The 27,436-nt window shown below is 41.2% G+C and overlaps 1 protein-coding gene across 1 annotated transcript in view; it reads right to left on the bottom strand.

Moving 5' to 3' along the window:
• Positions 1–27,436, bottom strand: part of LOC127637640 (ATP-binding cassette sub-family A member 2-like) — a 92,251-nt gene that overhangs the window by 21,957 nt on the left and 42,858 nt on the right. The window contains exons 4-20 of the mRNA XM_052118811.1: positions 14,739–14,850; positions 12,902–13,065; positions 10,316–10,437; positions 9,794–9,904; positions 8,016–8,192; positions 7,379–7,600; positions 6,568–6,902; positions 6,274–6,433; positions 5,844–5,972; positions 5,532–5,699; positions 4,747–4,843; positions 4,433–4,606; positions 3,812–3,914; positions 2,681–2,795; positions 2,403–2,593; positions 2,065–2,215; positions 1,390–1,594 (exon numbers count right to left, since the gene is read on the bottom strand). Of these exons, the coding sequence (XP_051974771.1) occupies positions 1,390–1,594; positions 2,065–2,215; positions 2,403–2,593; positions 2,681–2,795; positions 3,812–3,914; positions 4,433–4,606; positions 4,747–4,843; positions 5,532–5,699; positions 5,844–5,972; positions 6,274–6,433; positions 6,568–6,902; positions 7,379–7,600; positions 8,016–8,192; positions 9,794–9,904; positions 10,316–10,437; positions 12,902–13,065; positions 14,739–14,850 (2,736 nt within the window). The remainder of the gene's footprint in view (positions 1–1,389; positions 1,595–2,064; positions 2,216–2,402; positions 2,594–2,680; positions 2,796–3,811; positions 3,915–4,432; positions 4,607–4,746; positions 4,844–5,531; positions 5,700–5,843; positions 5,973–6,273; positions 6,434–6,567; positions 6,903–7,378; positions 7,601–8,015; positions 8,193–9,793; positions 9,905–10,315; positions 10,438–12,901; positions 13,066–14,738; positions 14,851–27,436) is intronic.

Consider the following 27,436-nt stretch of genomic DNA (forward strand, 5'->3'; position numbering starts at 1 on the left):
TGCAGGGACGTCCCTGGAAAAGACGGTGCTGGATGGTAAATGTTGCTCCAAAATCTTTACATATCTGTCTGCATTCATGGTGTTTTCACAGATGTGCAAGTTACCCATGCCATGGGCACTGACACACCCCTGGCCCATACAGACACTGGCTTTTGGACCTGATGCTAATAACAGCTTGGATGGTCCTTTTCCTCTTTGGCCCTGATAACATGATGGCTGTGTTTATCAAAAACTTTTGAAATGTGGACTCTTCGCACAAAACCCAGTTCCACTGTTCTACTTTCCATCTAAGATGAGACCGAGCCCAGATAAGTCAGCAGCGTTTCTGGACAGTGTTGATGTAGCGCATAGTAAAGCATAGTAAGCTTTGCATAGTAAAGTCTTAACTTGGATCTGTGGATGCAGTGGCGAGTGGTGTTGACTAACAAAGTTTCACTAAAATGATCCCAAGCTCATGTTCATGATATCCATTACAGATGAATGATATTTTTAAAGACAGTGACATCTAAGGGATCAGAGATCACATGCATTCATAAGTGTTTTTTGTCTTGCCCTTTATGCACTGAGATTTGACCAGATTCCTTGAATCTTTTAACTATATTGTGCACTGTAGAGGGTGAAACGCCCAAAATCCTTCCAAGTTATTAGCTGAAGCATCTGTTGGCAAATTGACAAGTCTTGAACAATCCTTGCTCTTGAAGGACTAGGCTGTTTTTAGAGGCTCCTTATAAAGTATACAGTACTATGACACAATTGCCTCACCTGTTTAACATCTCTTGTTTAACATCTCTTGTTTCACATCGCCTTGTTATTTCAACTCGTCAAATTGTTATCAGTCTTAAATTGACCCTGTCTCAACTTTTTTGGAGCGTGTTGCAATCATCTGATTTGAAATGACTGTACATTTTCAAAAAACAATACAATTCACAAGGTAAAACATCATATTATGTGTAGTTGTTGTCCTTTCAAAATAGCAAAGGGTGAATGTAATTTACAAATCATTCCTTTTTGTTTTTATTAACATTTTTCATACGGTCTCAACGTTTTTGGATTTGGGGTTGTAAATACACTACAAACAAGTGCATGTAGTACAAAAGAGTGGTGGTGGTGTAGTGGCTAAAGCACAGGGCTGTTAATCAGAAGGTCACAGGTTCTAACCCAGCCACCACCATTGTGTCCTTGAGCAAGGCACTTAACTCCAGGTTGCTCCGGGGGGATTGTCCCTGTAATAATTGCACTGTAAGTCGCTTTGGATAAAAGTGTCTGCCAAATGCATAAATGTAAATGTAGTTGAAAAGTAATTGGGATTTTAATACTGCAGTGCACAGCTGATATTGAACAAACGCTCTTACACACATAATGTGTTGTTATGCCAGCACCACTGCTCACCTGGATGCACAGCCTCTATGTACCAGGTCAACACACCATATACAATGGCATCAATGATGAGCATGATTATGGACAGCAGGAGGTTAAAATCATCGCCTTCTACAGGTGACTGGTTAATAGTACGCCACTGGATGCCCACTCCAGCCACTTCATACAAGGCAAAATACTTAGACCCCAGACCAAATGCTGTGGTAGACATTAAAGACTGCAGACAAAGAGAGAATTTCATACCAAACTGAGGACTAAAGATAGAGATTAAATGTAAAATTAACAATAATAACACATTTTCAAGTAGTTTCAAAAGGCACTGCACTTAATGAGAGAATTTTCCAAAAAACAAAACAAACTAATAAACCACTACTAAAACACTTTTAGGGGTCATTCACAGAGAACACATTCTTGCATCCAATTGCAATGTTTTAAATAGTTTTTCTATGTAAACGTGCGCTAGACAGTCATCTTTGACAACTGTGAGACATCTTGCTGTTTTTTCAACATCTTGTGCTTTTTAAGAAGCTTTGTCAAGTTAAAAATCTCATCCTGAGATGACCCTCTACTCTTTCATTCCTCTGCACTGCTTCTAGCTGTTTTTGAAATCAAGAACACATCCTGTATAAATGACCCCTAAATGTATTTACTGGGATACAGTGTGGAGTCAAAAGGAGATTTTCATACCGCTATGCACTTCTCAAAGGCAGTGATCTTGTCATGGGCCACCTCTTCTCTTATGGCCACATACATGTAGGGCACATAGCTCAGAAAGTAGATGATTCCTCCACATGCAGAGGCCAGCTTGGCTTTAGAGTAGAGCACTGAAACCAGGAAACTTCACAAGAGGAAAGAGGAGAGCATTCACATGACTTTAAATCCAAATATCTTTGATACAAAGAGGTGTTTCACTTCTGTGACAAATGTTCTCACAAAAACAACATAAACAGAATGCAACTAGAAACAATCAAGCAGTGAAAGACAACAATTCTGGTATGGTTTTGAACATGAGAGTGGTCCAGTACCAGAACATGATGGTGGCGATGGCATAGATTGTAAGGAAGAGCCAAATGATAAAGGGATCGCTGTGGAGGAGGACTTTGCCGTATTTCAGTATGGCAGAAAGAGCAGTAACTGAGATTGAAAGCTGCACGAAGCCTGTGATAAACCAGGCTACCCAGTGTACTGCATTATTCAAGCCCATCATCTTCATCACCTGTGAGAAAACACTCAGCATCACTACTCGTTAGGAGTAAACTGTTAAGGATGGCAGCATCTCTACCAAACATCTGCATTCTCTCACCTCTTTCAGACGGTGCTCCTTTTCTGCTACAATATGCTGAATCATCATGGCCACAGAGTAGACCCAGGATATGACCATACACAGAGGCATCATGTGCTCGATCACAAACAGGAAACTGTACATGGAAAAAACAGCATTGGCCCCAGAATATGCTGTGTTTTAGATGCTGGTGGTGTCTTCATCAGGCTTTTTAAATAGCATAACCAGCAAGACTTCCAAAATCAATCAGCGTCATCAGAAAGAACATGCTGGTTTACCAGGATTTTTGCAGGTAAAACCATGGCAATGCTGTTCCATCAACTAGACCAGAACCAAACCAGCATAAAACAGCCAAAACCAACATGGAAATTCATACTGATCTAAGCTGCTCTTTTTAGTAAGGGCTTTTTACCTCCACTATACATCACTAGTATCGTTACCACTATCAATTTCAATGCTGACACCTAAAATGCTAAATGCAACCCAATGTTAAATTCAGTGTTCAACGTGAAGCAAAAGGCAAAACACTAGAACAAATAAGGGCTTTTCACACTACGCTTAACCCCAGGTTTATGTATTTTTTAACTCCTGGTTAAGAAACGTTTTATGCTTGTTGTTTTGAAATGTGGTTAGCTACTCCAGGTTAGCATTGTTTTTGCAAGTGCTAACCCTGAATTCCAGTGGCAAAGGTATACAATTTGAAACAATATGGTGTTAGAATGTTACGGCAAGTTTTTCAGTAACAGACAACCAATCATAAACTGAACAGCGCTTACCTTATTAAATACTAATGTGTTTTGTATAGTCAGACATACTTTCACATGCTATTTAATTTCTGACGGAAACGGGAAAGTTTAAAATGACACAGAAATGGACAAGCAGTTGTAAAACAGGTTCCATACCCATTGTGTGTTGTGCTTGTCCAATCAATGTTATTAACTGTCAAAATATATAATGAGAATATTAAGCCAAGGAATACAACTTTGAACTCGTAATATCTGACTACCCGGCATTAATTACAGACTCAGGAAAAAGAATAATGTATCCCATTATTTTGTTAATCCAGGATTAAAAATGCCTCTGGGTTAACAACTGCAAGTGTTACAGTCCACCAGTAGATTTATGCAGAAAAAAAGAGAATAACATGCTCACTCGTCTCTAGTGTAACATGGATAGGGAAACATCTGCACATAGTTTCCAGGCTCCACAACATCATGGCCAACAAATGTGTTAATGATTGCCCTCTCGATCATGTCTAAGACAGGAAGAAGCAGAACAGTGTTCATACTGCTGTTATTAATGCTCCATTAAGTGTACACACATTTTAGGCAATTATCGAGGCATAAAACTGTAGCCAAAGCTGTTAAAAAGTCATTACAACCATGTTTGGGGTTGACACATTAGTGGGTGCACTGGGGTAAATCTTTGCTCTTTTTGGCTTTTTAGAGCGCTTAAAGGGATATTTCACCCCAAATTTAAAATTCTAACAAATAATTTTCTCAACCTCAGGTCTATCCAAACTTATGTTACTTTCTATTTAAATTTTGAAGAATGCTGACTGCTATCTTTTTTCCATACAATAAAAGTGGATGATGAGGCTCTGGCATTCTGCTTAACATCTTATTCTGTCTTCCATGGAAAACATTTATTTTATTGCCAATAATATAGAAAAAAATTGTTCATAGATAAAGTAGCTTACAATGAATACAAAATATTGGGTGCCTTTATAAAGCTCCTCTCAAAGCAAAGTGTTGTTAAGTCCTCTGGTCATACCTTGGATCCACACAAAGCCATAAAGGAAGTAGAATTTGCCGCCTGTGTTCGGCCCAGGGCGCCAATAAGCTCGGCGGATTTCATTGGTTTTCTCTGTGAAGCTGGAGTTCTGTCGAATCTTATACATAACGTGGGGTGGCAGAGAGCCATCTTTATTGGTGTGGAATATCACACCTATAGAAATAAACACAGCATACATATTGCTACATTTAACAAAGCGTAATTAAGGGTTAAATGAATCATGAAAATATGATTTGTAATTGGGAATAGATTTAGGCAAAGATTTTATGAAGTTTAATGTAATGATTGCTTACTTGCAAAGACTGAGACATTGTCCTGATAGGCCTGGCTCAGGGTGTAGTTGACGATGCTATCTTCATCAGGGAAGCCTCTGAAGATATCCACACTGACCTAGGGATCCACAATCATATTCAGCTTTTAGAAGGCTTAACAAACATCTGAAATACATTCAGTGGGGTCAAAAGTTATGAGACTACATAAATAAATCTGAGAATCTAAATCTAATATAAAACTGGAAGTAATTAAAGTTTCAGGATTTCATTTTTATAAAAAAAATAAAAATAAAAAAAAATATTCCTTCATATATAATATTCCTTCATCATTTTACATATTATGTAAAATGATGAAGGAATATTATAAACTAAACACATATGCAATTTTTTTACACTGACAATGTTAACATCTTTGTACAGGTCAGATTTAATTGCTGCTTTTGAAGCACGCAAGATGCTCTTTGGACCATTTTAATATCACGCTGAAAAAACATAGAATTTTACTATGTTTTGCAGAAACTGTCCATGCCAGCTCAAGTGCATTATGTCATTAAAGCAAAAAAGTGTCTTGAAAAATACTTCGAAAATCTGAAATTAAAACAATTTTTTTAATTGATCAAATTGTTATGGTGATAATATAATTTATTATGAATTAATGCAAAATATATGGATACAAAATACAAAATATAAGGCATTTTCACTAGTGGTGTTTTGAGAGGTAGGACTTTTTGTACCTTCCTGTATTTTTGCTATTTGAACAGTGCAAACCACTTCAGGAAAAAGATTAATCAAGCTCTCTTTCTGACCTTTGACATGAAGTTTGTCCAGCCACAGGCAGCATTATCGATGGTGTGGAGCTGCTCCAGGAGTGTGGTTGTGTTTGGCAGGGTGAAGTTTTCCTCCAGCAGACTGTTCAACAGCTCACTGTCTGATCCGTTCAGAAGTTCATGGTGCATCTTCAGGTCAGCAATGAACTACAGCAACATAAGAAGCATTTCAATCATATGCCCAAGAGCAGGTTAATACATTACCTCTATTATGTGTCATTAAAACCACAAACTCTACAGTTTATAAAGTAATGTAATGTAATTCTACAGTATATTCAGTCAGAATGTTACCTGTTGAAGCCACATCAGGTGATTGTGCAATTTACCCTCCTCTAAGAAAGCCCTCAGTTCAGCAGAGATGTTGAGCCACACACGTGCATAGTGAGTTACATTCCCCACAAACGCAAATGTCTCATTGGCCTAAAGAAAATAAGTCAAAATATGTCATCCTAAATGTTGCCAGATGTCCAATTAAATCCCATTCACTAAATAAACTGAATTCTAAAATAACAAGTGAGAGGTTTAATATGGTAGTCTGGATAAAAATATTTTATTTGATAAAGCAATACTGGGTGTGATCTGGGACTCTTGATACTTTGAAATATGTGCAGATGCACAAAGAAAGCTAATTTAAATGATTACTAGACATATGGTCTTTATATTTCTAAACACGTTCTGAATCTTTCAATGTTGTCCTCAAAACACCATACTAAGGACTTGCCTTTTGTATGACCTTGTCCACCTCTGAGCCAATGGGAGAGTAGAGGATTTTGGGATTTGTTGTCATGAGATGGACCAGTAAGCCCAAGTTTCGTTGTTCTTTGCTGGTAAAACCTAGGGAACTCATATTGCCTTGTTTCAGAGCTTCTGGCTCAATAATCCTAATGAAAAAAAAAAAAAACAGTATATTATGAAGAGATCAGCATTCTGTCATTTAGAAAGCAAAATAATAAAAATATTCTAACACACATGCCGAAGTAAACACACCCTAACACCCATATCCACACATACAAACCTGTTGTTCCCGCATAGAATGGGCTGAAGCCCTGCCCACAACTGAACAAAAGCAGAAAATTGTGATCTTGGATTTTCAGCCTCATTTTCTGCGGATCCCTCTCCTTCCTCAGTAGGAATGTCTGTTATGTTGGGACCCAATGTTGTAGTGTTGGAGCTCCAGGAGGTGGTGTTGGTTACAGAGGGGGGCTGGTGGCCTGCACAGGCCCCTTTAGGGAGCAGTCTTGCCAGGCCAGACAGAAGATCCACATCCCTTAGCAGCCTCTCCACATCAGCCAGGTTCTTCAGCAGAGCTCCCAGGTGGGACTGAGACATGTTAGCCTGCTCAAGACTCAACTGAGGAGAGAGGGAAGGGTAGAAAAAAAAACAATAAATAATAAAGGTGTATACGTATCGACACATTATGGACACACACGTCCATAATTTTTAACAATGAATTTACATGAACTTTCCAGCCATCAGTAATTCATTACTGGAAAAGGATTTACAAGCTCACAAAAAAAAAAAAAAAAAAGATGTGTTAACAAATTATTCAGACCAATATGGGAACCGTTTCGACCAATTCTTTGAAAAAGATCTGATTCAAATGTACAATTCGCTCACAAATCAGGCATCACAATGGCTTGCAAGCAACGTTTATTCAACCCAAGAGCAATATTTAGCTGATGAAATATTTAAAGAGCAGAGCATAACCAGAGAAATGTACATTCATTATAGAATTTTCCAGGACTTTTAACATTTTATTAATTTCCTTTACTTTCCCTGATTTTTCCAGGTTTTCCATGACGGTGAGAACCCTGTAAAATAGATACCTGATCGAAGATTCTCTGTGTATCAATTTGCTCTCTCATCTCTTCACTCATCTGCTCAAACATCTCCGCCCTCTGTCGCGCACCACCACCGCAAACAGTTGCTTGGTAGGCCTGCAAAACTGCCTGTTGTTTCTCAGGGACCAATAAGATTTTGCTCAGCTCACTGTTCCCTCCGTCTCCACAAGTGAGCATTTCAAGCACTGCACCAGTCAACAGAACTCCCTGAAATATGACACACACAAACATGCTTTGTGAAAAAAAAAAGACATGTTTGTCATGAATAAACAAACAGTGTAACAGTCACACGTAAACAATGTCTTGGTAGTTGTAGTTCTTTGTCCATTATTTTAGCTTTATTTTTAACTATTTTTGTTTTGTTTTTTATTAACCTGTACTTTTATCAACCTATATAGTTTATAGTATGTATTTTATTTATTTTTATTTACCTTCTGACAGAATTTGTTTTATTTCTTATTTTTCCCATTCCCTCCATTAAGAGAACAGTATCCTCTTGCCAGGAAGTTTTACATACAGTACATATATTCTTATGTGACTTGCCTAGTTAACTAGAGGTAAAATAAATAAATGAAATACATAAACATAAGGAGTTGTCAGTAAAGTTGAAGGGGAGACTGACCTCCATCTCACGCAGTGCTTGAGGATCAAACTTTTGTCCTCCTCCATCCCTAGAGATTCCCAGCCCCTGTGACAGGATTTTAAGCAGAGCCTGGCAGTGAGCTGCTTTAGTAGGGTCTCTTAACACCTTCTGGATCAAACCCCCCTCTAGACTGTGCCAGCCTCCGAGCAACTGCTTCTAAGTACAAAGAGAGAAGACTGATACATTATGACTGTTTTATATTGTAACCAACTGCTTGTTTCCCATTTGGATTAAAGGGTTAGTTCACCCGAAACTGTTGTCATTTACTCATCCTCATGGCATTTCAAACCCTTAAGACATTCTTTCTCCCGTGAAACACAAGAGGAGACATTTTGAAGAACGTTGTCACTATTCATTTTCCATTCATTAAAACTAAATTCAGACCGAGGCTGTCAGTCACTAACATTCTCTTTTTGTGTTCCATGGAGGTAAGTGATATAGGTTTGGAACAACACAAGGGTAAATTAAGTAAATCATTTTTTTTTACAGTGTGTGAGGGTTAAATTTAGGGGTACGGGATAGAAAATGGCATTATTTCAGTTTATACAGCAGTTATTTCCAGTCCTTAAAGAGACACATTCCATGAGTACTGTCTCAGAACATCAGCACTAAGACGTTTCACTGTTTGTATCACTCCGCTTGTGTTCGCGGTGTCCTAAACTAAAGTGTAAGAGTGCAGATGAGTAAAAGAGCTAAATGTGTTTTTTAATTTTTTCCAGTAGCATTAAAGGTTTTAGACAGAGTGTGGTGACAAAAGACATTTTTTATGCGTTATGAGCCAATTAAGTTTTACATGCATTGAGACACCACACGTTAGTCAGCGAGCAGTTTCTTTGAAGTCTCTCACTCCGTGATCTCTTGGACTACTACTAGTACACTAGTACAGCTTTGAAACACAATTAAACTAAACATTTTATCATTAAGACTTATCACAGCTGAGAAACACAACAGATGGAGTAATCAAAAACATACTAAAGTCACTTACCTTTTACTGAAGTTTCTGCTTTGTGAGGAGATATAAAATTCAACATGGTGGAGGAGAGAATGGTTTCTATAATGAATGACTCTTGAGCCGGCTACATAAAAAACTCAGGGAGGACCCCTGCTCAGATGGCTATTTTTATTTAAAATAGGATGTACTTGACCAGAATTCCCATTATATTCAGCAAACGGACTAACACTACACTACTGCTTGGGACTGGAGTCACAACAGGCGCAGGTAGTCCCACACCCACACACCCACACCCACACCCACACACACACACACACACACACACACACACACACACACACACACACACACACACACACACACACACACACCCACACACCCACACACCCATGCACACACACACACCCACACACATGCACACGTGCACACACACACATACAATACACACTCTCTTGTTTTTCCAGTGACTTGTCAGAAACAGTCCAAGCCTTCAGTTCTAATTAGCTACGGGAGGCTTGTGCGCATCTTTTGAACTAGCAGATCCTGATCCGTGGCATAAGAAACTAGTTTTTGTGACAGACCTTAGTTTTTCCTTATTTATATTTATATTATATTATTTATATTTGCTTGTTCTTTGAACTGTTGTATAAAAGCAATATTTCTGATTACCTGCTGCCAAATCACAGCAGTGCTGATGTAGGGCCATACATACAGTAACTCTTGCTCATGTGATATTTCTTTTAATAGAAGTCAATGAAAAGTCCCCACAATGATGACATGTGTGTATGTTTCCCTCATTCTGTACCTCGAGCTGTACAAGCTTTTCTCCAGGACTGTGAGGTTCATGCTGTCCTTCATCTTTTCCTCCTCCCCTTGATCCCACTTTAGGATACGTCCCAAAGATGAGGTTATACACCTGAACAGAGAACACACACACAAACACAGATTTAGAAACTCCTATCTCACGCATATACTATAAATATTCAGAGAAGAGTAGAAATAAAACTCCCTGAGGAAATTTCATTCGGAAAATCACAAGAGCTTATCACAACATTTTTACACTGACTACAGCACGTTAACCTAACACATTAAAATGCACTATGCTGGAGCTTCTCTATCCTGAAGCATTAGATTCTATCAAACACATCCTCTCTCTGCTGTCATAGAGGAGAATTTGTAATGGTGAGGGTTAAAAAACCAATGCTGAGACTCCAAAGTGATGAAAGAGGAGGAAGAAGAAGATGACTTAAGGTCTGGATTTCAAAAGTGCTGCTGTCTGATGTGGGTTAGAGGAATTGAAGTTTAAACATGAGTGTAGAAGACAGACCTCTTTCAGATTAATGGGGGCGGAAAGCAGCATGCTGGCGGTGTCACTCGGCAGGGAAAGGTTTCTGATTAGGAAAAGCTGGAACGAGGACTGGTTCCTCAGCACACTTCCCACAGTGCAACCTGAAGCAGAGACATGAATTCAAACTTTTCATAAAAGGCATTTGCTTTTGGTGCAGCTGGAGTGTATGAGGTTTTGTGTTTTAGTCAGTGTTTTGGAATATGGTAGCTGGTTTCAAGCTGGTCTATGCTGTAGATTCACTAGTCCAAGCTGATCCTTAGCTGGTCCAAGATGGCAAACCCTCTTGAAACAGCAACAAACCAGCTACCTTCTCAGCTTGGTGGGCAAACTTCTTTTTGGTAGCTGGTTTCAAGCTGGGCATTAGCTGGTTCAAGCCGACAGACCAGCTTGAACCAATTAGAAACCAGCTACCATATTCCAAATGACAGCTACCAATTTAATCTGGATTTTCCAGCAGGGAAAAACACAGGCTACTCTATAGCAGTATGCAAACGCAGGTGTGAATGCTAGGCCAACACATTGAAAGTGTGCAATCCTGCTGTACATAATGTGGTGGTAACAAGCCTCAGTATATTTAACCAGATGTGTTATTATCAGATTTTTTGCCAAGTATGCTTACACACACACACAAGGACTTTGTCATTATGCCAGAAGCTTCAAGTGCAAGAGAGTGCAATATATATGTATGTATGTATATTATATATATATTAGGGCTGTCGTTTTAACGCGTTAATTCAGTGCGATTAATTTTACAAAAAAATTACGTGTTAAAAAAATGTACGCAATTAATCGCATGCCCCCAGACCATAATAAGGAAGAGTCTTGAGAAATGCAAGCTTGTAGTACCACCTGTTTACTCCAGAGGGCAGTAAGTGAAATTTCAGCTGTATGAGCAACGCGCAGTTTATACAGTGAAGAAAAACACCCACAACACAGATAAGCGTTACGTTCTTGCTTTCAAAACACTTGAAGGAGCGCAAATGCGAACTAAGGGATCTCAAGATGTGTTTAAAGATTGAGTATTAAATTATATTTAACTTGACACAGTGACCTAAACATTTTATGTTTATGATGCAACTCACTCGAGACACTACACAAGCATGTCTGACACAGGGTGTGGCTGGATTGAGATGGTGCAAAATTGGAAATTACCCATAAATATTTAATCACGAATAAAATCAAAGAAATTTCCTTCAAACTTATTTATAAGTACTACCACACTAATTATTTTCTTGTAGAGAGATTAAATTGGGATGTCGATATATTCTGTACATTTTATGGTCTGCAGGCGGAAACATTTTTTCATTTATTTTGGAGTTGTCCCTAAAATGTTTTATTCGTTTTTTTTTTAGCTATGACATGTCTCTTCGTAAGGAATAATGTTTTGCTTTTGTTGGCAAAGTTTAGTATTCATAAATGTAAGTATGGTGGTTATAAACCATTAGTTTTCATTTTTAATTCAGAGGTTCAGCAATACCTAAGAACAATTTTCAATTTTAGTAAGAAGAAAGCTGTAAAGTGTATTGAAAAATGTAAACAATTTTATATTTTTATTAAACTGTTTATTTATTTATTTTCCTTTTTGTTGTTGTTTGTTTTAATATACCTCTTGGCTCTAGATGTAAAAGATTTGTAAGCATTCTTAAAAAAAAGAAAAAAAAGTCTGACGCAGGTGTAAATTTACGGGTCCTTAAACAAGCCCTCATAATAAATCTCCAACTGATTGACAAATTCACTTGTGAAATGGATTGCTGTGAACTGTATGCCAATGATTGACTTATGATCAATAATATGGTAGTAAACAATACATTGTATTCTAAAGCCGTTTTTTGTCTTATCAATGATTAAGAATGTAATGCATTTTAATTATCTGAATATTTTATATATATATATATATATATATATATATATATATATATATATATATATATATATATATATATATATATATATATATATATATATAATAAATATGTATAATCATTATATATTGAATTATTGTTATATAAGGGGCTTTCTCAGCAAATATTTGTATATGCGATTAATTAATCATGACGCCATGTAATTAATTAGATTAAAATAATTAATCGATTGACAGCCCTAATATATATATATATATATATATATATATATATATATATATATACATACACATACATACATACATACATATATACATACACACATACACACACACACACACACACACATACACACACACACACATACACATACACACATATACATACATATATATATATATATAAATATATAAAAGTATATAAAATATAAAATAAGCGCAATAATGTTGTTAGAATATTTTAGATACAGATATACAGTTATGTGCAGGTGATGTAATGTATTGAAGATGAGGAAGGATATAATTAAAGAATATACATTAAATATGGATACAAGTAGGAATGGATGGATTGTACATTATTGTTGAATATTATTAATGAATATTATTGTTTTTATTCAATAGCTCGCTATAAACATGTAGATGGTGTGCAGTGTATGTTTGTTATGTTCATGGTTGGTGTGCATGTACTGTGTGTGTTTTCTGACTATGGTTGGTGTTGTAGTGGCTCTCTCCTGGGCCTTGTGCAGAGCTCAGACTTTCGAGGTGCTGCTGCAGTGACTCCAGCTCCTCCCCCAGACCGGGTCGGTCTGACGTAAACAAGTGATTCTGCTCCACAACCTCACTGATCCTTTCCAACAACTGAGTCACACTTAAAAAGAGAGAGAGAGAGAGAGAGAGAGAGAGAGAGAGAGAGAGAGAGAGATCAAAGAAATAAAGTTTAATGATAAGTGGAACAAGGGCAGAATAAAGAGTAGAATATAGAGGAGAAATTGTGATGAAAAGAACCATGAAAAGACCAGCTTATACCAGCAAGAATTTAAAGTCTGTTTCAAACTGGTTTATGTTGATTATTGAGACCTGTCTCATGAAATTTACATGACCATGACAAAATATTTGCAAACAAAAATTACGTGCCGTATTTACAAGTTTGGCTGCAGTTTCCCTGTGAAATGTCCAGTGGGGGGAGGGGTGTCAAAAGCAAGTGGAATGGTGTTGAAATCAGAGCAGGGTTTTAAGGTGAATATTAGATTTTCACGTAAAAAGGTTACACGTAAAATGTACCTCCCTAACCTAAAACTAACCAATAGTGATCTAAAATCAAATGAGAGGTAACAAAACATACATCCTTACCATACCCAACACCTGCACCTAATCGATAGTGTTTTCAAATGCAAATACGATGAAAAGCAAATTTTCTGAAGCAGCTACATCATTTTGTACAGCTGCTATGGCACTGTCGTTTAATGTTCACTTTCATTTCAAGCATCCTTGGGTGCGCTCAAACCTCGGTCTCTGAGTCCAAAGTGCACATGGAGACAGAGATCTTACTCCTCTGGTTTGAATTGAACTGTTTGGCCATAATGACCATCGTTATGTTTGGAGGAAAATGGGTGAGGCTTGCAAGCCGAAGAACACCATCCCAACCGTGAAGCATGGGGGTGGCAGCATCATGTTGTGGGGGTGTTTTGCTGCAGGAGGGACTAGTGCACTAAATAGATGGCATCATGAGGAAGGAAAAGGATGTGGATATATTGAAGCAACTTCTCAAGACATCAGCCAGTAAGTTAAAGCTCGGTTGCAAATGGGTCTTACAAATAGACAATAACCCCAAGCATACTTCCAATGTTGTGGCAAAATGGCTTAAGGACAACAAATTCAAGGTATTGGAGTGGCCATCACAAAAATTTGTGGGCAGAACTGAAAAAGCATGTGCAAGCAAGGAGGCCTACAAACCTGACTCTGCTTGTGGAAAAAAACTATTTAAAGTCAATGCTACCAAATATTAACAAAGTGTATGACAAACTTCTTGCCCACTGGGAATGTGATGAAAGAAATAAAAGCTTAATTAAATAATTATCTCTACTATTATCATGACATTTCACATTATTACAAAGTAGTGATCCTAACTGACATAAGACAGGCAATGTTTTCTTAGATTAAGAGTTTAAATGTATTTGGCTAAGGTGTATGTACATTTCTGACTTCAACTGTATATTGGTGACCACTGATCAGTCATGCTTGTGTTTTCAGCGTGGCAGGTCATGTTTAGGTGCAAGTGAAGATCCATTACAAACTATCATGAAAGCATGTAACATCTAAGCACAGATATAATAAGCCTATCTATTTTACAGACTAACAGTTCAGATACGATCACTATTACAGGTGGTTATGGGGACTACAATTCGCACCATTGAGTCAAACTGACTGAATGAGAAAGAGTCCAATATAGCTTGTTTTAAAGAGAGAAAGAGCATGAGAGAGAAACAGATAATATCAGAAATAGAATGAGCGAGAGTGTAGGTGGTGTAAGTTCTGACTCACGTGGAGTTTTTATACTGGAGGAAGCCAAACTCATCCCGCTGACCATCCGGACACAGAGACTGCATGATGGGAATGATGCCTGCTGAGGTGAGAGGGGCTGCGCTGTAGAAGGCTGGACACAGCCAGGGAAAAACAGACCACCATGGCAGAGGGAGGGAGGGAGGGAAGGAGGTGACAGAAGAGTGAAATCCATTGATGTGTTGAGGTTTAAACGTAGATGAGGATATGAGTTTTTATGACGCATGTATGGATGGAGATAAACATTTATGGGATATGAATGATTGGAAGAGTGTAAGAAGGATTGTGGGATGTGATATAGTAGAATAAACAATGGAAGTGACATTTTCCGAGGTCCACGGATCAAGGAAAGGTTTGGGAGAAGATTAGGAAAAAAGAGAGAGAGAAGAGGCAGCCGTCACATATCAGAGAGCAAATAAAGGGTCACAGCGGGTTTCAGATGTCAGATGGGTTTGATAAACTCTAAGTGGCCTTTAGATTATTCACGTCATCACACATGCATACAGTCGAGTGGACAAGCTGTCACTGAAGCAGAGAGACATCAGCATCACTGTGTTAAACAGCTATTCTACACCCACATTCTGCCAGTCATGTCTATAAGAACACATGAGTGGTATTCAGTATGAGTCACTTCCTCACTGCAATCTGCTCCTGCCCACAGTCAACATGGAGTCTCGGGGAGGATAAATGTTTTGTTTTTCAAAGTGCCTGCCAATAGCAGTTTATGAGAGTGAACTGTACTTTGTAAGGGAGATTTTTGCCACTTTATTTAAAGAGACCATAGAAAAAGAACAATAATTATTTGGTAGAAAAATATAGGGTGGGTTTAAGAAATGAGACATGCTGCTTGCAAAAAGTTCTTACTTACGAGGGCTGGGTGCCCACTCACACATAAGTACTTAATTTCTATGGCTTATTTCCCAAAAGCATTGCTATCTATACAGGGCACATCGTTCATAAATTAAAACGAGCTATGGACCACTAGTAAATCCATTACATGCTACTTAAATGGATCTTTCTTTGATCTTTCACTTTATCAGAGGTAAAGTGACATTTCATAAATTATATTAATGAATTGATCAAAATTCATTTTTGATTAAAAATGTGTATAATAATTGAATTGAATTGGAAAGCTATAATATAAAGGCCTATTTCTGAGGATAATTTTTTTAGGCAAAAATTACATTTCTAACAATAGGCTACTCAGCAGTCTGTGCATTTGACACGAAAGGCCTAAATTTAATAAGCCTAAAATTACTCTATCGTAAAACAACGTATAACATTAGTAAGTATGATCTTGATAGCATTGCAACGTTATCGGGAAACCCAGCTGAGTTTCGAATTAGCATTTTTATATAATAATTATAATTATGTCATGAATGCCACCTCAAGTACCCATTGGGAAACTCAGGATTTACCATTATTTTTAGTGTTGATAAAAAAACAGAGAAAGCATAAATTACACACCAAATGAATCTCCTTTCCTCTTCATTTTGTTGCACTAGTGTCAAAAAAACATACCTGTCTTCGTTGGGAAGAGAAAAGAGAGAAAGAAATTAAATTGCCTACTGCATCCATTTTATTCTGACAAAAATAAAAAAAAATCACTTTTGTACAACTCGGAAAGTCGAGGCTCAAAGAAAATCCTGAGTTCATGTCAACTTATCTCATAAAAAAGATAATTCGGATGTGACTTGAAAACAGCAACAGGCCAAATTCTGACCTGCATCTCCAGCATGAGCACCATGGCTCAATGAATCTCGAGCATGAGCTTTTACACCAAACAATGTCTCTGAAAGCAACTGTAATGAGTAAAGTTTTTTGTGTTTTGAACCGGTCATGATAGAGTTTGTCTGATGATCAAAAAGGTCATAATAAGAGAAAAATAAATGTATACAAATGCACCTCAAATCCAACTACCTAAAATGTACCACTCTCTTTTAGACAACGTTTCTCTGATAAAACGATCCCTTTCCATGTCTCTGCCCTACATTGATCTGGTAATGACTAAATTAGGGCTATAATGGCTCAGATTATTTAAAAGCCTTAATTAACATATGGCTTTGAGAAATGTGATCCTCCATTAGAGTCTTAGTCAACTCAGCTTCATCTCTCTTCACTTTGGCATCCCTGCCTGAAATGCAAACACAATGGCAGCTTGCACTGACGGAGGGATGCAGAGGTTACTTAATGGCAGGGTTTGTACAGATGCTTCAAAGTTAAATTCAAGGACTTTTCAAGCACATTTTTATTTGTTTTCAAGGACTATGCTCGAGATGTCATTAAACAAATAATTTTTGGTTAATTTTAAATAAAAATATTTAACCATTCAGATAATTTATTTTTATAAAACACCACTAATTACAAGTACAACAATGAGCATCTTTAACTACATATTCTCACAGTAACAATTCTTGGTTCATTCATGTTTTCCAACAAAAACTGGTTCTGTAAACAGTAGTCCATATGTTGTGTGTTCATGTTTTCTAAAGTCACACAACCGTTTTATGTGAGGAACTGACCAAAACTGCAAATGAGTCATTCTCAAAAATGTTTGACTTTCCAACTTATAAAATATTGAAATTTTCCATTTAGTTCAGTTTTTGCCTATAAACGCCAAGGGTAAATTTTTTTTTATTTAATTCTGTTTCATGATGAAGCAAGTTAACACTATGTTAACACTAACAAGTGTTAAATGGGTTACAACGCCACATTTTGAGGGTTTTAACATGCTGGGAAAAACCACTACATGCATATTTAAGCAGCCTCTGAACTTAAACCTTAAAAATGATTTTCTAAAACTTTTGGTATTTAAATTTTTCTTTAATCATTAAAAAAGGTTTTAATATTGATAAAACCAATAAAATGAAATCAAGGGACAAATGTTCTTTTCAAATGATTAATAATTAAAATAATAATAAAAAATACACAAATAACTTTAAAGGTCATCGAAGTGGTGTACCAGAAGAAGGATTTTTTTTTTTCCCAGGCAATTAAATATATTTTCAAGCCATTTCATATTGTTAAAGGTTACTTAGGCTATATATATATATATATATATATATATATATATATATATATATATATATATATATATATATATATATATAAAAAATATAAGCTTTTTCAAGACTAAAAAAGTCAAGGGACATGTTTGTCAACATATTTTGGTATTGACCCAAATGTTGTCAGGAATAACCTATTTGTGAGACACAAAGTTCCCTCTCGAGAGGTCTCCCTATTGCGTAAGTAGCTTACGCTATGGGAAAACTCAGTTTCTCGAGAAATATTGAAGTCTTTATGTAAAACGCATTGCAGCTGCACAGCAGACAATAATGAGCGAGGCAGCTCGGTCATTGGCTGTGCTGCGGCAACTTGCTCGAACCAATGACGGGCGACTCTGAACGCAGCGACCAATGAGCGCTGACGCACCAGCGCCAGAGCCAGCCAAGATTAGCATGGCTAAGGCTATATATTAGGCACCCGTCATGAGAGTTCTTTAGATTTAATCTCCTTCAGAGAAGACCTTCTCTTCGCTGGATCCTCCGGATTGTTGGAGTCTTTTCGCCGCTGTTGACAAGCCTACAGCAGGACTGCTAAGAGGACGCCGGCGCCTTCAGCCGCTTCGAAGCCTTCTGCTACGCCATCCGGCGCAGCATCACTGATATCCTTTTACTTACAAGTGATCGCCTCTGCGACGCTTTTGATTCAAGTAAAGAGCAATTTTCGAGGCGTTGTTCCAAATGCCTTTAACCTGCGCCTCGTGCAGAGGCCCTCTTCCTGACGGGGACCGCCACGCTATCTGCACTCGCTGCCTGGGACCTGACCACGCAGAAGCTGCTCTCATTCAGGGCGGATGCCCCGAATGTGACTCCCTGGCCTCGCCGAGCCGCTTTGCCGCCTTCGCCGCAAACGAGCCTGCTTCCACCGTGCTGCCGTCTCCTCCGCTTGAGCCGTGCAAGAAAAACGCCGCCACAGAGGCTGCCAGAGCACGCAGAATTCAGTGACGCCACGCCGGGCCAGTCCCCGTGCTTCACCACTACCCAAGATCTCCCGCCGCCAGTCCATTTCACGCAGGCGGACCAGCACCCTCCAACAGAGCGGTGGGTCTCGTCTCGTTCGCCGCGTCAGGGGACGACAGTGAAAAGGATGACAGCCTTTCTATTGACGCTGCATCCGACGACTGGCCGGGACATTAGCGGACACGAGCACGGGCACCAGCATGGACTCTGAGATCATCCGCATCCTGTCCAAAGCCGTGGAAGACCTCGGGCTCGACTAGTCTTCTCCGGAAGAACCCGCCAGCAGCCGGCTGGACGAGTGGTTCCTGCAGGGCGCCGGCAGGCCCTCGACAGAGACCCTCCCCTTTCTTCCCCGAAGTTCACGACTGAACTCACAAAGTCGTGGAAAGCCCCGCGACTCTGCTCGCCTGAAGCCTTCTTTCTCTTCCTCGCCTCCTCGGTGGACAGTGCGAGAGAAAGAGGCTACGAGGGAACCCCGCCCTCGAGGAGGCTGTGGCCAACCATCTGTGCCCACCCTCCACCGCTGGATGGAAAGCCAAAGCTTCTCATCCCTCGAGCCCTGCCGATCTACCTCAGCTCTCGCCGTCAGCGCATACGCCGCCGCCGCCAAGCTGCGTCAGCGCTTCATTCCATGGCTGTTCTACAAGTTTATCAGGCCAAACTTCTCCGCACCATGGATCGAGTCGGGACCTGAACCTGAGGCTTTCAGGACCTGCGCGAGCGCCACTGACGTAGCCCTGCGAGCCACAAAGGCCACCGCCCAATCCATCGGCCGGGCCATGGCTAACCTGACTGTCCTTGAGCGCCATCTGTGGCTGACGCTAACAGAGATGAAGGACGCGGATAAGGCGCCATTTCTTGACGCCACTTATCGCTCCAAGCGCCTGTTCGACCGGGCGGTAAAAGAGTTTGCTGAACGCTTCACTGAAGCTCGGAAGGATTCGCAGGCTATGCGCCACTTCCTGCCCAAGCGCTCCAGCTCGCCTCAGAGCCGCCAGAGACCGCCTCAGCAGCAGCAGCGAGCCAGGGCGGCGCCCCGCCTCCCAGCCAAAGAGCAGACCTGAACGACGCCGACGCCGCATTCGTTAACCGGGAAGCCTTGAGCAACGGGTCCTCGCCCAAGATCGTGCTGAACCCGGAGCCTCGTAAGTCTTCCTAGCAATAGGAAGAAAAGAGAGAGTGCGTGTCTCGCAAAAGCCGGACCACTCTCTCTAAAACGTGTGAAACATTACCCAGTCCCCTTACAGGCGGCTGGAAATGTCTGTACAGCAGTCAATGGGCCAGTCACAGAACTCGCTCACCTGCAATCAAACGCCATTTTAACGGCAACACACAGAAATCACAAAAGAGTCATTTTCTGCCTGTGTCACTAAGGGGTCACGTGTCCACACTAAAGCGCGATTCCCACGTATCAATACTGTCCAAACAGTGCCGAATACTTCCCCAGCTCCAGCTGGACGCACCATATATGTAGATCGTGTGCCTATTGTCATGTATGCACCACTACACGCAAGCACTGTTCCCACAGTTATAAACACTTCCCCAGTAAAAGCGGAAATACTATAAAGGTAGCGCGTGCCTGCTGTCCTGCATGCACCCCTACACACAAACACTGTATGCATAGCCAAAAACCCCGCCATGAGCCGGAGGCTTTATGAAAGTGGCGCTGCGCCTACTACGGTATATGCACCCCCACCCATAAGCACTGCCCATACAGTTTCAAACAGTTCTCTGTCTCATGCCGCAAGCATCACAGATGCGACGCACGAGCTAAGAAACTCCCGCTAAGAGCCGGAAGCTTTATGAAAGTGGCGCGCGTGCCTATTACAATGTATGCACCCCACCCGTAAACACTGTCGATACAGTTTCAAACATTTCTCTGTCTCATGCCGCAAGCATCACGGATGCGACGCACGAGCCAAGAAACTCCCCACTAAGAGCCGGAAGCTTTATGACAGTGGCGCCGCGTGCCTATTACGATGTATGCACCCCCACCCGAAAACACTGTCCATACAGTTTCAAACATTTCTCCAGCTCATGCTGTGAGCATTTCGGAGATAGCGGCGTGCCTGTAATCTCACACGCACCCCTGCACTCGGCACTCAACAAGGATGCTCAGCGCCACGCACCTCTGACAGCTGTAAGCTCAGTGTTAGCACAAGGCAATTTGCCGGTGGGGCCCATACGCCACTGCGACATGCCCCAGCCAGCATTCAGCCCATATCTGTGCGAGCAAAAGCCTGGGAAAAAATCCCGACATACCGAAATGGGTTTTGAACATAATAAAACACGTTTACTCGCTTCAATTCGCCAGAGACCACCCCGCTTTTCAGCGGTGGTCGAGACGAAAGTGAGGAGAGATGTGTCACATGTTCTACGCACCGAGGTGCTCAAACTAATAGAGAAGGGCTTATAGAAACTGTTCCTCCTCTATGAGCGCAGGCAGGTTTTTACAGCCGCTATTTTCTCGTCCGAAAAGGACGGTGGCCTCCGCCCCATCCTAGATCTCAGACATCTGAACAAAGCTTTAATGATTCGCTCGCTCAGAATGTTAACGACCAAACATATCCTCGCGCAAGTTCGCCCGGGATTGGTTTCTATCAGTGGATTTGAAAGACGCTTACTTTCACATTCGATAGTGTCTCATCACAGGCCTTTTCTGAGATTCGCTCGAGGGACAGTCATACCAGTACACAGTACTACCATTCGCCTATCATTGGCCCCCGCACATTCACCTAAATGTATGGACGCAGCACTTTCCCCTGAGACAGCGGGAGTGCGAATACTGAATTACCTCGACGATTGGCTAATCATAGCACAATCAGAGAGTCAGTTAACGACGCACAGATCTTGGATTATCAGCCATCTAGAATGCCTGGGTCTGAGAATCAATTTTGCAAAGAGCTGCATATCCCCAGGCAGAATATCTCCTTTCTGGGAATAGTGCTAGACTCAGTGCAGATGACGGCGCCTCTCATCAGAGCGTGCTCTCTATTCGACGCCTTGCAACATCATTCAGACCGGGCGCTACCGCCAAACGATTTCAAAGGATGCTCGGTCTCATGGCCTCGCATCAGCTGTACTCCAGCTAGGATTGTTGCACATGCGCCCTCTCCAACGCTGGCTCAAGAGCCGTGTCCCCACTCACGCGTGGCGCCGGGCCACTTTTTAATCAGAGCAAATCACGGCTGTATAAAAGCCCTGACACCCTGGAAAGCCGCCGACTGGTATCGAACCGGCGTGAGTCTGGGCGTGAACACACGGAGAAAAATGATCACGACAGATGCCTCCAAAATAGGATGGGGGCTCTTTATGAGGGCAGGCCTGTCTCCGGCTTTTGGTCAAACCCGAAAAGCTCTACATATAAACTGTCTGGAATGAAAGCGTCGCCTTGGCTCTCAGAGCCCTGCTTCCGCATCCTGAAAACTGAACACGCCCTGGTCCGAACGGACAACATGACGGTAGTATCGTGATATAAATCGCCAGGGTGGACTCAGGTCGAGCTCCCTGCACTCTATGGCCAGGAGCTCATCTCATGGTCACAGCACCACTTGCGCCGCTGAGAGCAGCGCATGTGCCAGGCGCCCTGAACCAGGAGCGGACATGCTGTCCAGAGACAAGGTTCTCCCAGGAGAATGGTCTCTCCACCCCTGACGGTTCAGTGGTTATGGCAAACCTTTGGCAAGGCGGAGGTCGACCTCTTCGCCTCCATGGAAAATGCGCACTGCCCCTTTTCTTCTCAAAGAGCACGGACTGCTCGCCCAAGTCTGGCCGAGCCGCCCCTTGTATGCTTTTCCCCCGATCGCGATACTACCTCAGGTCATCAGTCGGATCAGGGAAGTGAAATGTGCATTGCTCCTGGTAGCCCCTCTCTGGAAAAACCAGACGTGGTTTCCAGAACTGATGCAGATGATGCAATCTGCCCCATGGCCGATTCCGCTGAGGCTAGACCTCCTCAGGCAGGCCAACGGGATGATTCTTCATCCCCGCCCCTCAACGGGTTCCCGAGAACCTCCCCAGTTGAGTTTTGAGAACCATCACGGAGGCGCGAGCGCCCTCTACGAGACGCTTATATGCCCGAAAGTGGAAAGTGTTCAGTGACTGGTGTGATACCAAGAGCTTGAACCCCAAATCGTCGCGAGATACCAAGTGTACTCGCTTTTTGCAAGAGCTGCTGGAGGCGGCCGCACACTCTCCACGCTCAAAGTCTATGTGGCTGCCATAGCAGCGCCACACAATCCTGATAAAGGACGCTCATTAGGAAAAACGACCTAATCAATCGCTTCCTAAGAGGCGCTAGGAGGATGAACCCCCTCGGTGCCGATCTGGGACCTGGCCACGGTCCTGACGCACTCAAGAGTGCCCCGCTCGAACCTCTCCGAACCATGCACCTTAAACAGCTATCGCCAAAACTGCGCTCTTGCTGGCGCCGCCTCAGTCAAGAGAGTGGGCAACCTGCACGCGCTGTCATCAAGCGCTGCTTGCCTGGAATTTGGACCTAACGACTGCAGAGTTGTCCTTAGGCCAAAGCACGGGTATATTCCTAAAGTGCTCTCCACACACTTCAGAGTACAGGTGATATCTCTGGCAGCTTATCGCCCCCAGCGGATCTAAAGCGACGCTAATTTACTCTGCCCGGTCAGGGCGCCAGAGTATATTTGGAACGCTCTGCCCCGCTCAGACAGATGGAACAATTATTCGTGATGCTTTGGCGGCCGCACTAAAGGTCTCGCAGTTTCAAAGCAAAGAATATCACGCTGGATAGTGGATGCTATAACGCTGGCTTATGAAGCCAAGTGCCTTCAATGCCCCTTAGGCGTCAGAGCTCACTCTACGAGGAGCAAGCTGGGCCTCGCCTTCGACATTTATCAGGTTTTATAACCTACAGGTCCCCTCATTGCATTCCAACATTCTATCAGCCTGACTGTAGAATGGACTGGAGTATGTATATGCTGAGCATTATCTCCTCCCTTATAGGTCCGTCTCTGACTGACTTAGAGGATTTTTTATGCATATCAATACATAGAAAAATCAGTACATAAGTTATGTGCTTGTGTTTTTACAATGAGCTCCCACCATGGACCTCCTTGGGGCAAAAGCGCTCTGTATTTTCCCATTATTTAGCTCGCCGCTGGTCGGCTTGTTGGATAATCACTTTGCTTTAAGGCTCAGGCATCCGCCTCTGGCTTTATACAGCTAAGTCAGCACGCACAGCGCTTTTGCATGGTGTTCCCATAGCGTAAGCTACTTACGTAATAGGAGAAACCTCTCGAGAGGAACGACTGGTTACTAACGTAACCTCGGTTCCCTGAGAGGAGGGAACGAGTATTGGCGTAAGCTGCCGTGCTTGTGCTTGGTCAGTTCGCTTCAGTCGATTGAACCTAAAGAACTCTCATGACGGGCGCCTAATATATAGCCTTAGCCATGCTAATCTTGGCTGGCTCTGAGCGTCGCGAGCGCGGCCAGGCTCATTGGTCGCGCGTTCAGAGTCGCCCCGTCATTGGTTCGAGCAAGTTACCGCAGCACAGCCAATGACCGAGCTGCCTCGCTCATTGCTGTCTGCTGCAATAGTATCCAGCTGCAGACCCACAGCACCACCAGTTTCAGAACCCCAGCGCCAGAACCTGAAGTGAGGGGTGGAGCTTACGTACTAAACCGAGTAGCGCCACCTAACGTTTTGGAGCGTAGTTTGCTTTTATTACAAACGAAACATCATACTTTATACGTATGTTATAATGATACATTAAGGTACAGTACAATAAGCATTTTAAAACATTGATCTTGTGTAATATAATTGTATATAGTTATCCGTTTCATTGTATTATGAGAGTTACTTCCTGATCATGATGGTGAAAAATAATGCTTGAAACTTATGGGCATTTTATATAAAATATACTTTATTTCACAAGAACATGTGCAGCATGCATTTTTCTTTATGTAAAATAAAACATGTCAAAAAACTAAAAAGAGAGAAAATTCAGCATAATTTTAAAAGAAACAATAAAAATATATACAACAAATGACCAATTCACCCCTAGGCCCATTTTATCATGACAATCCTGTATAAATTAAACTTAAACTGTATCAAATGAGGAATTCACTCTCAGGCCCATTTTGTCCTTACATTCTTGCAAAAATAACTCCATGTCATCCCTGAACACAAAATGAAATAGAAAGGGCTCTCTGGAAGCTTCTGACTGTTCCAGGAGTTTGTTGCGGGCCTTTTCCTTGTCGTCTTCATTCATTCGAATGAAAAAAGGCTCTTCCACTGGACCCCTGAGCAGATGGCTGTTGGAATGGAGCAAACACTTTAACACCTTCACAAGATGTCTTCAAAACATCACCGCAAGGCCCATTTACAACATGCAAAAATGTATCGAACCATCCGTAGAATTTTTTTTTTAATACAATAAAGTATGACAACATATTCAAGCTTCAATAAGATGATAAAGTTATGCACAAATTAAATATTTAGCAGATAAACGCTGAACTTAATATATGCGATAATTTTTCACCACATGATGTCAAAAACGTTAGACAACGTTACACAACTCACCTCTCCGCCATGCTTGTCTCATTGTCAATAACTCCACCCCTCACTTCAGGTTCTGGCGCTGGGGTTCTGAAACTGGTGGTGCTGCGGGTCTGCAGCTGGATATATCTCGTCTGCTGTGCAGCTGCAATGCGTTTTACATAAAGACTTCAATATTTCTTGAGAAACGGAGTTTTCCCATAGCGTAAGCTACTTACGCAATACTCGTTCACTCCTCTCAGGGAACCGAGGTTACGTTAGTAACCGAGTCGTTTTCTTTACACAAGAGGACGCTAGACAGCTCACAAAACTGAATCCTCCATTGAACTGCATTCAAATCATTCAAAACGTTTTACACCTCATATAATTTTTTCACTCTGGAGAGTAAATTGTAATTAAAACTGATAGTTGCAAGGATTCATACTTGTTAAATCTGCAACAGCAGTATCTATAATATATATACATATATATATATATATATATATATATATATATATATATATTTTAAATCCTCATATCACACTTGATTGTGATTGGCCCATTCTGAAAAGCGCTATCAAAATTAACAGGTGCCACGTGACAGCACCGTCTATGCGCTGCCTGCTTCAGCAGTGGCATAGTGGTCTGTCATCGTGTTTTTCCGAAAATAAATAAATACATTTCATTTATTAAATTATTTAAGCAACGTATTTTAAGATTTTCTATAACTCAAGAACCCTTTTAGCACCTCTTTTTAAAAATTGCTATTCTCAAGGGTTTTCCAGGACATAAATTTGAAAAAGCCAAATTCAAGTAGGCCTACTTCAAGCACCTTGTACGAACCCTGTTAAAGGTAAGTGCTGACACTTTTCCTCCCCTAAGTGTTTTGTCACTGTGGCAAGGGCCTGTGTTGGCATCCTTTTCCAACGTCGCCCGCTCTAAAAAAAAAAAAAGCCCCACCGCCAGCCACGACACTTTCTCTCAGAAGAAGCAACATTAGTTAAATGGTGCTCACTATTATCAGCACTTGACGACTCTGCAAAAACTCTCAATTGACGTTTTAATGCTGAGCAGTGTCATATTTCTGCTGTTCCAGTGACAGGTTGTCTGCTCAGAAGAGGTAGCGCTGTTTATTGCCTCGATTTCCCTCAAACTCTTATTTCCGACATCTGCTCCCTCTCTGCAAACACCGCTGAGGATTAAAAGAGCAAAGATCAGTCAGGGGGAAATAAATTGATGGCTCAGTAAGTGGATGAATTTAGTCAGGGAGGGTGTGTGTGTCAAACAATTAGAGTCACAGATCATTGGTTGTGGAGAACACAGATTGGTGAACACAGATTTGTCTTTTTTTTTTTAGGAAAAGCTGTTTGAATGGTTTGCTGTTGAATGGTGTGCTTGTCGTTCATGCTGATTATGGGTTATGTTGATGTTTACACAAAGACATATGGGGACCCAACACCTACACCTCAACGCCCCCTTTACACCTGGTATTAACATGCATTTTCAGTGATCAAAGCACAATCGGAGAGCATATGACCACATTAAAAGCTAAGATTAAATGCACCCAAGATGCATTGGGACTATTTACACTTAGGGGGTATTTAGTTACACTTGGTTTTTACTGATCGGATTCCTATCCAACTGGGTATGTGCATCCCATTTACACTTGGCCACATAACAGGGTCACCACAAAATGCATATTAATAAGATCTACAATTCCTGTGCTGTATGCAAATATAATGCCGTTCACTTCCGTGATGATGCTAATGTCGGGCAATTCAATTTTGCTGCACTTACTGTGGCTAAAAATAGGAGATGGCAAAAATGATTTGACAATTGTGGTTCAAAACACAACATTGTTATGCCACATTTACTTCGTCATCTTTGGGCTCCCAGACTTCCGTATGCTGACATATTTGTGACGACTAAATTTTACACGTGTGGCCAACAGGAGGGGTCGACCAAGATGGCGCTCTGAGTGGACGTGTTTCTCTGAGCTCCGCAAACCGAACTGTTTTCTATATAGTTAAAGTGTGTACAAAACGGACTTTTTGCTTTTAGTTCATGTACCACGTTTGTCCGGCTGTATTCTGGTTACTTTTGCTGGTATAATGAAGTCTCAGGAGAAGAGGAAAAGCGGCGCTAAA

Source organism: Xyrauchen texanus, chromosome 4 (genome assembly GCF_025860055.1).
Source record: "Xyrauchen texanus isolate HMW12.3.18 chromosome 4, RBS_HiC_50CHRs, whole genome shotgun sequence".
Classification (NCBI taxonomy): Eukaryota; Metazoa; Chordata; class Actinopteri; order Cypriniformes; family Catostomidae; genus Xyrauchen; species Xyrauchen texanus.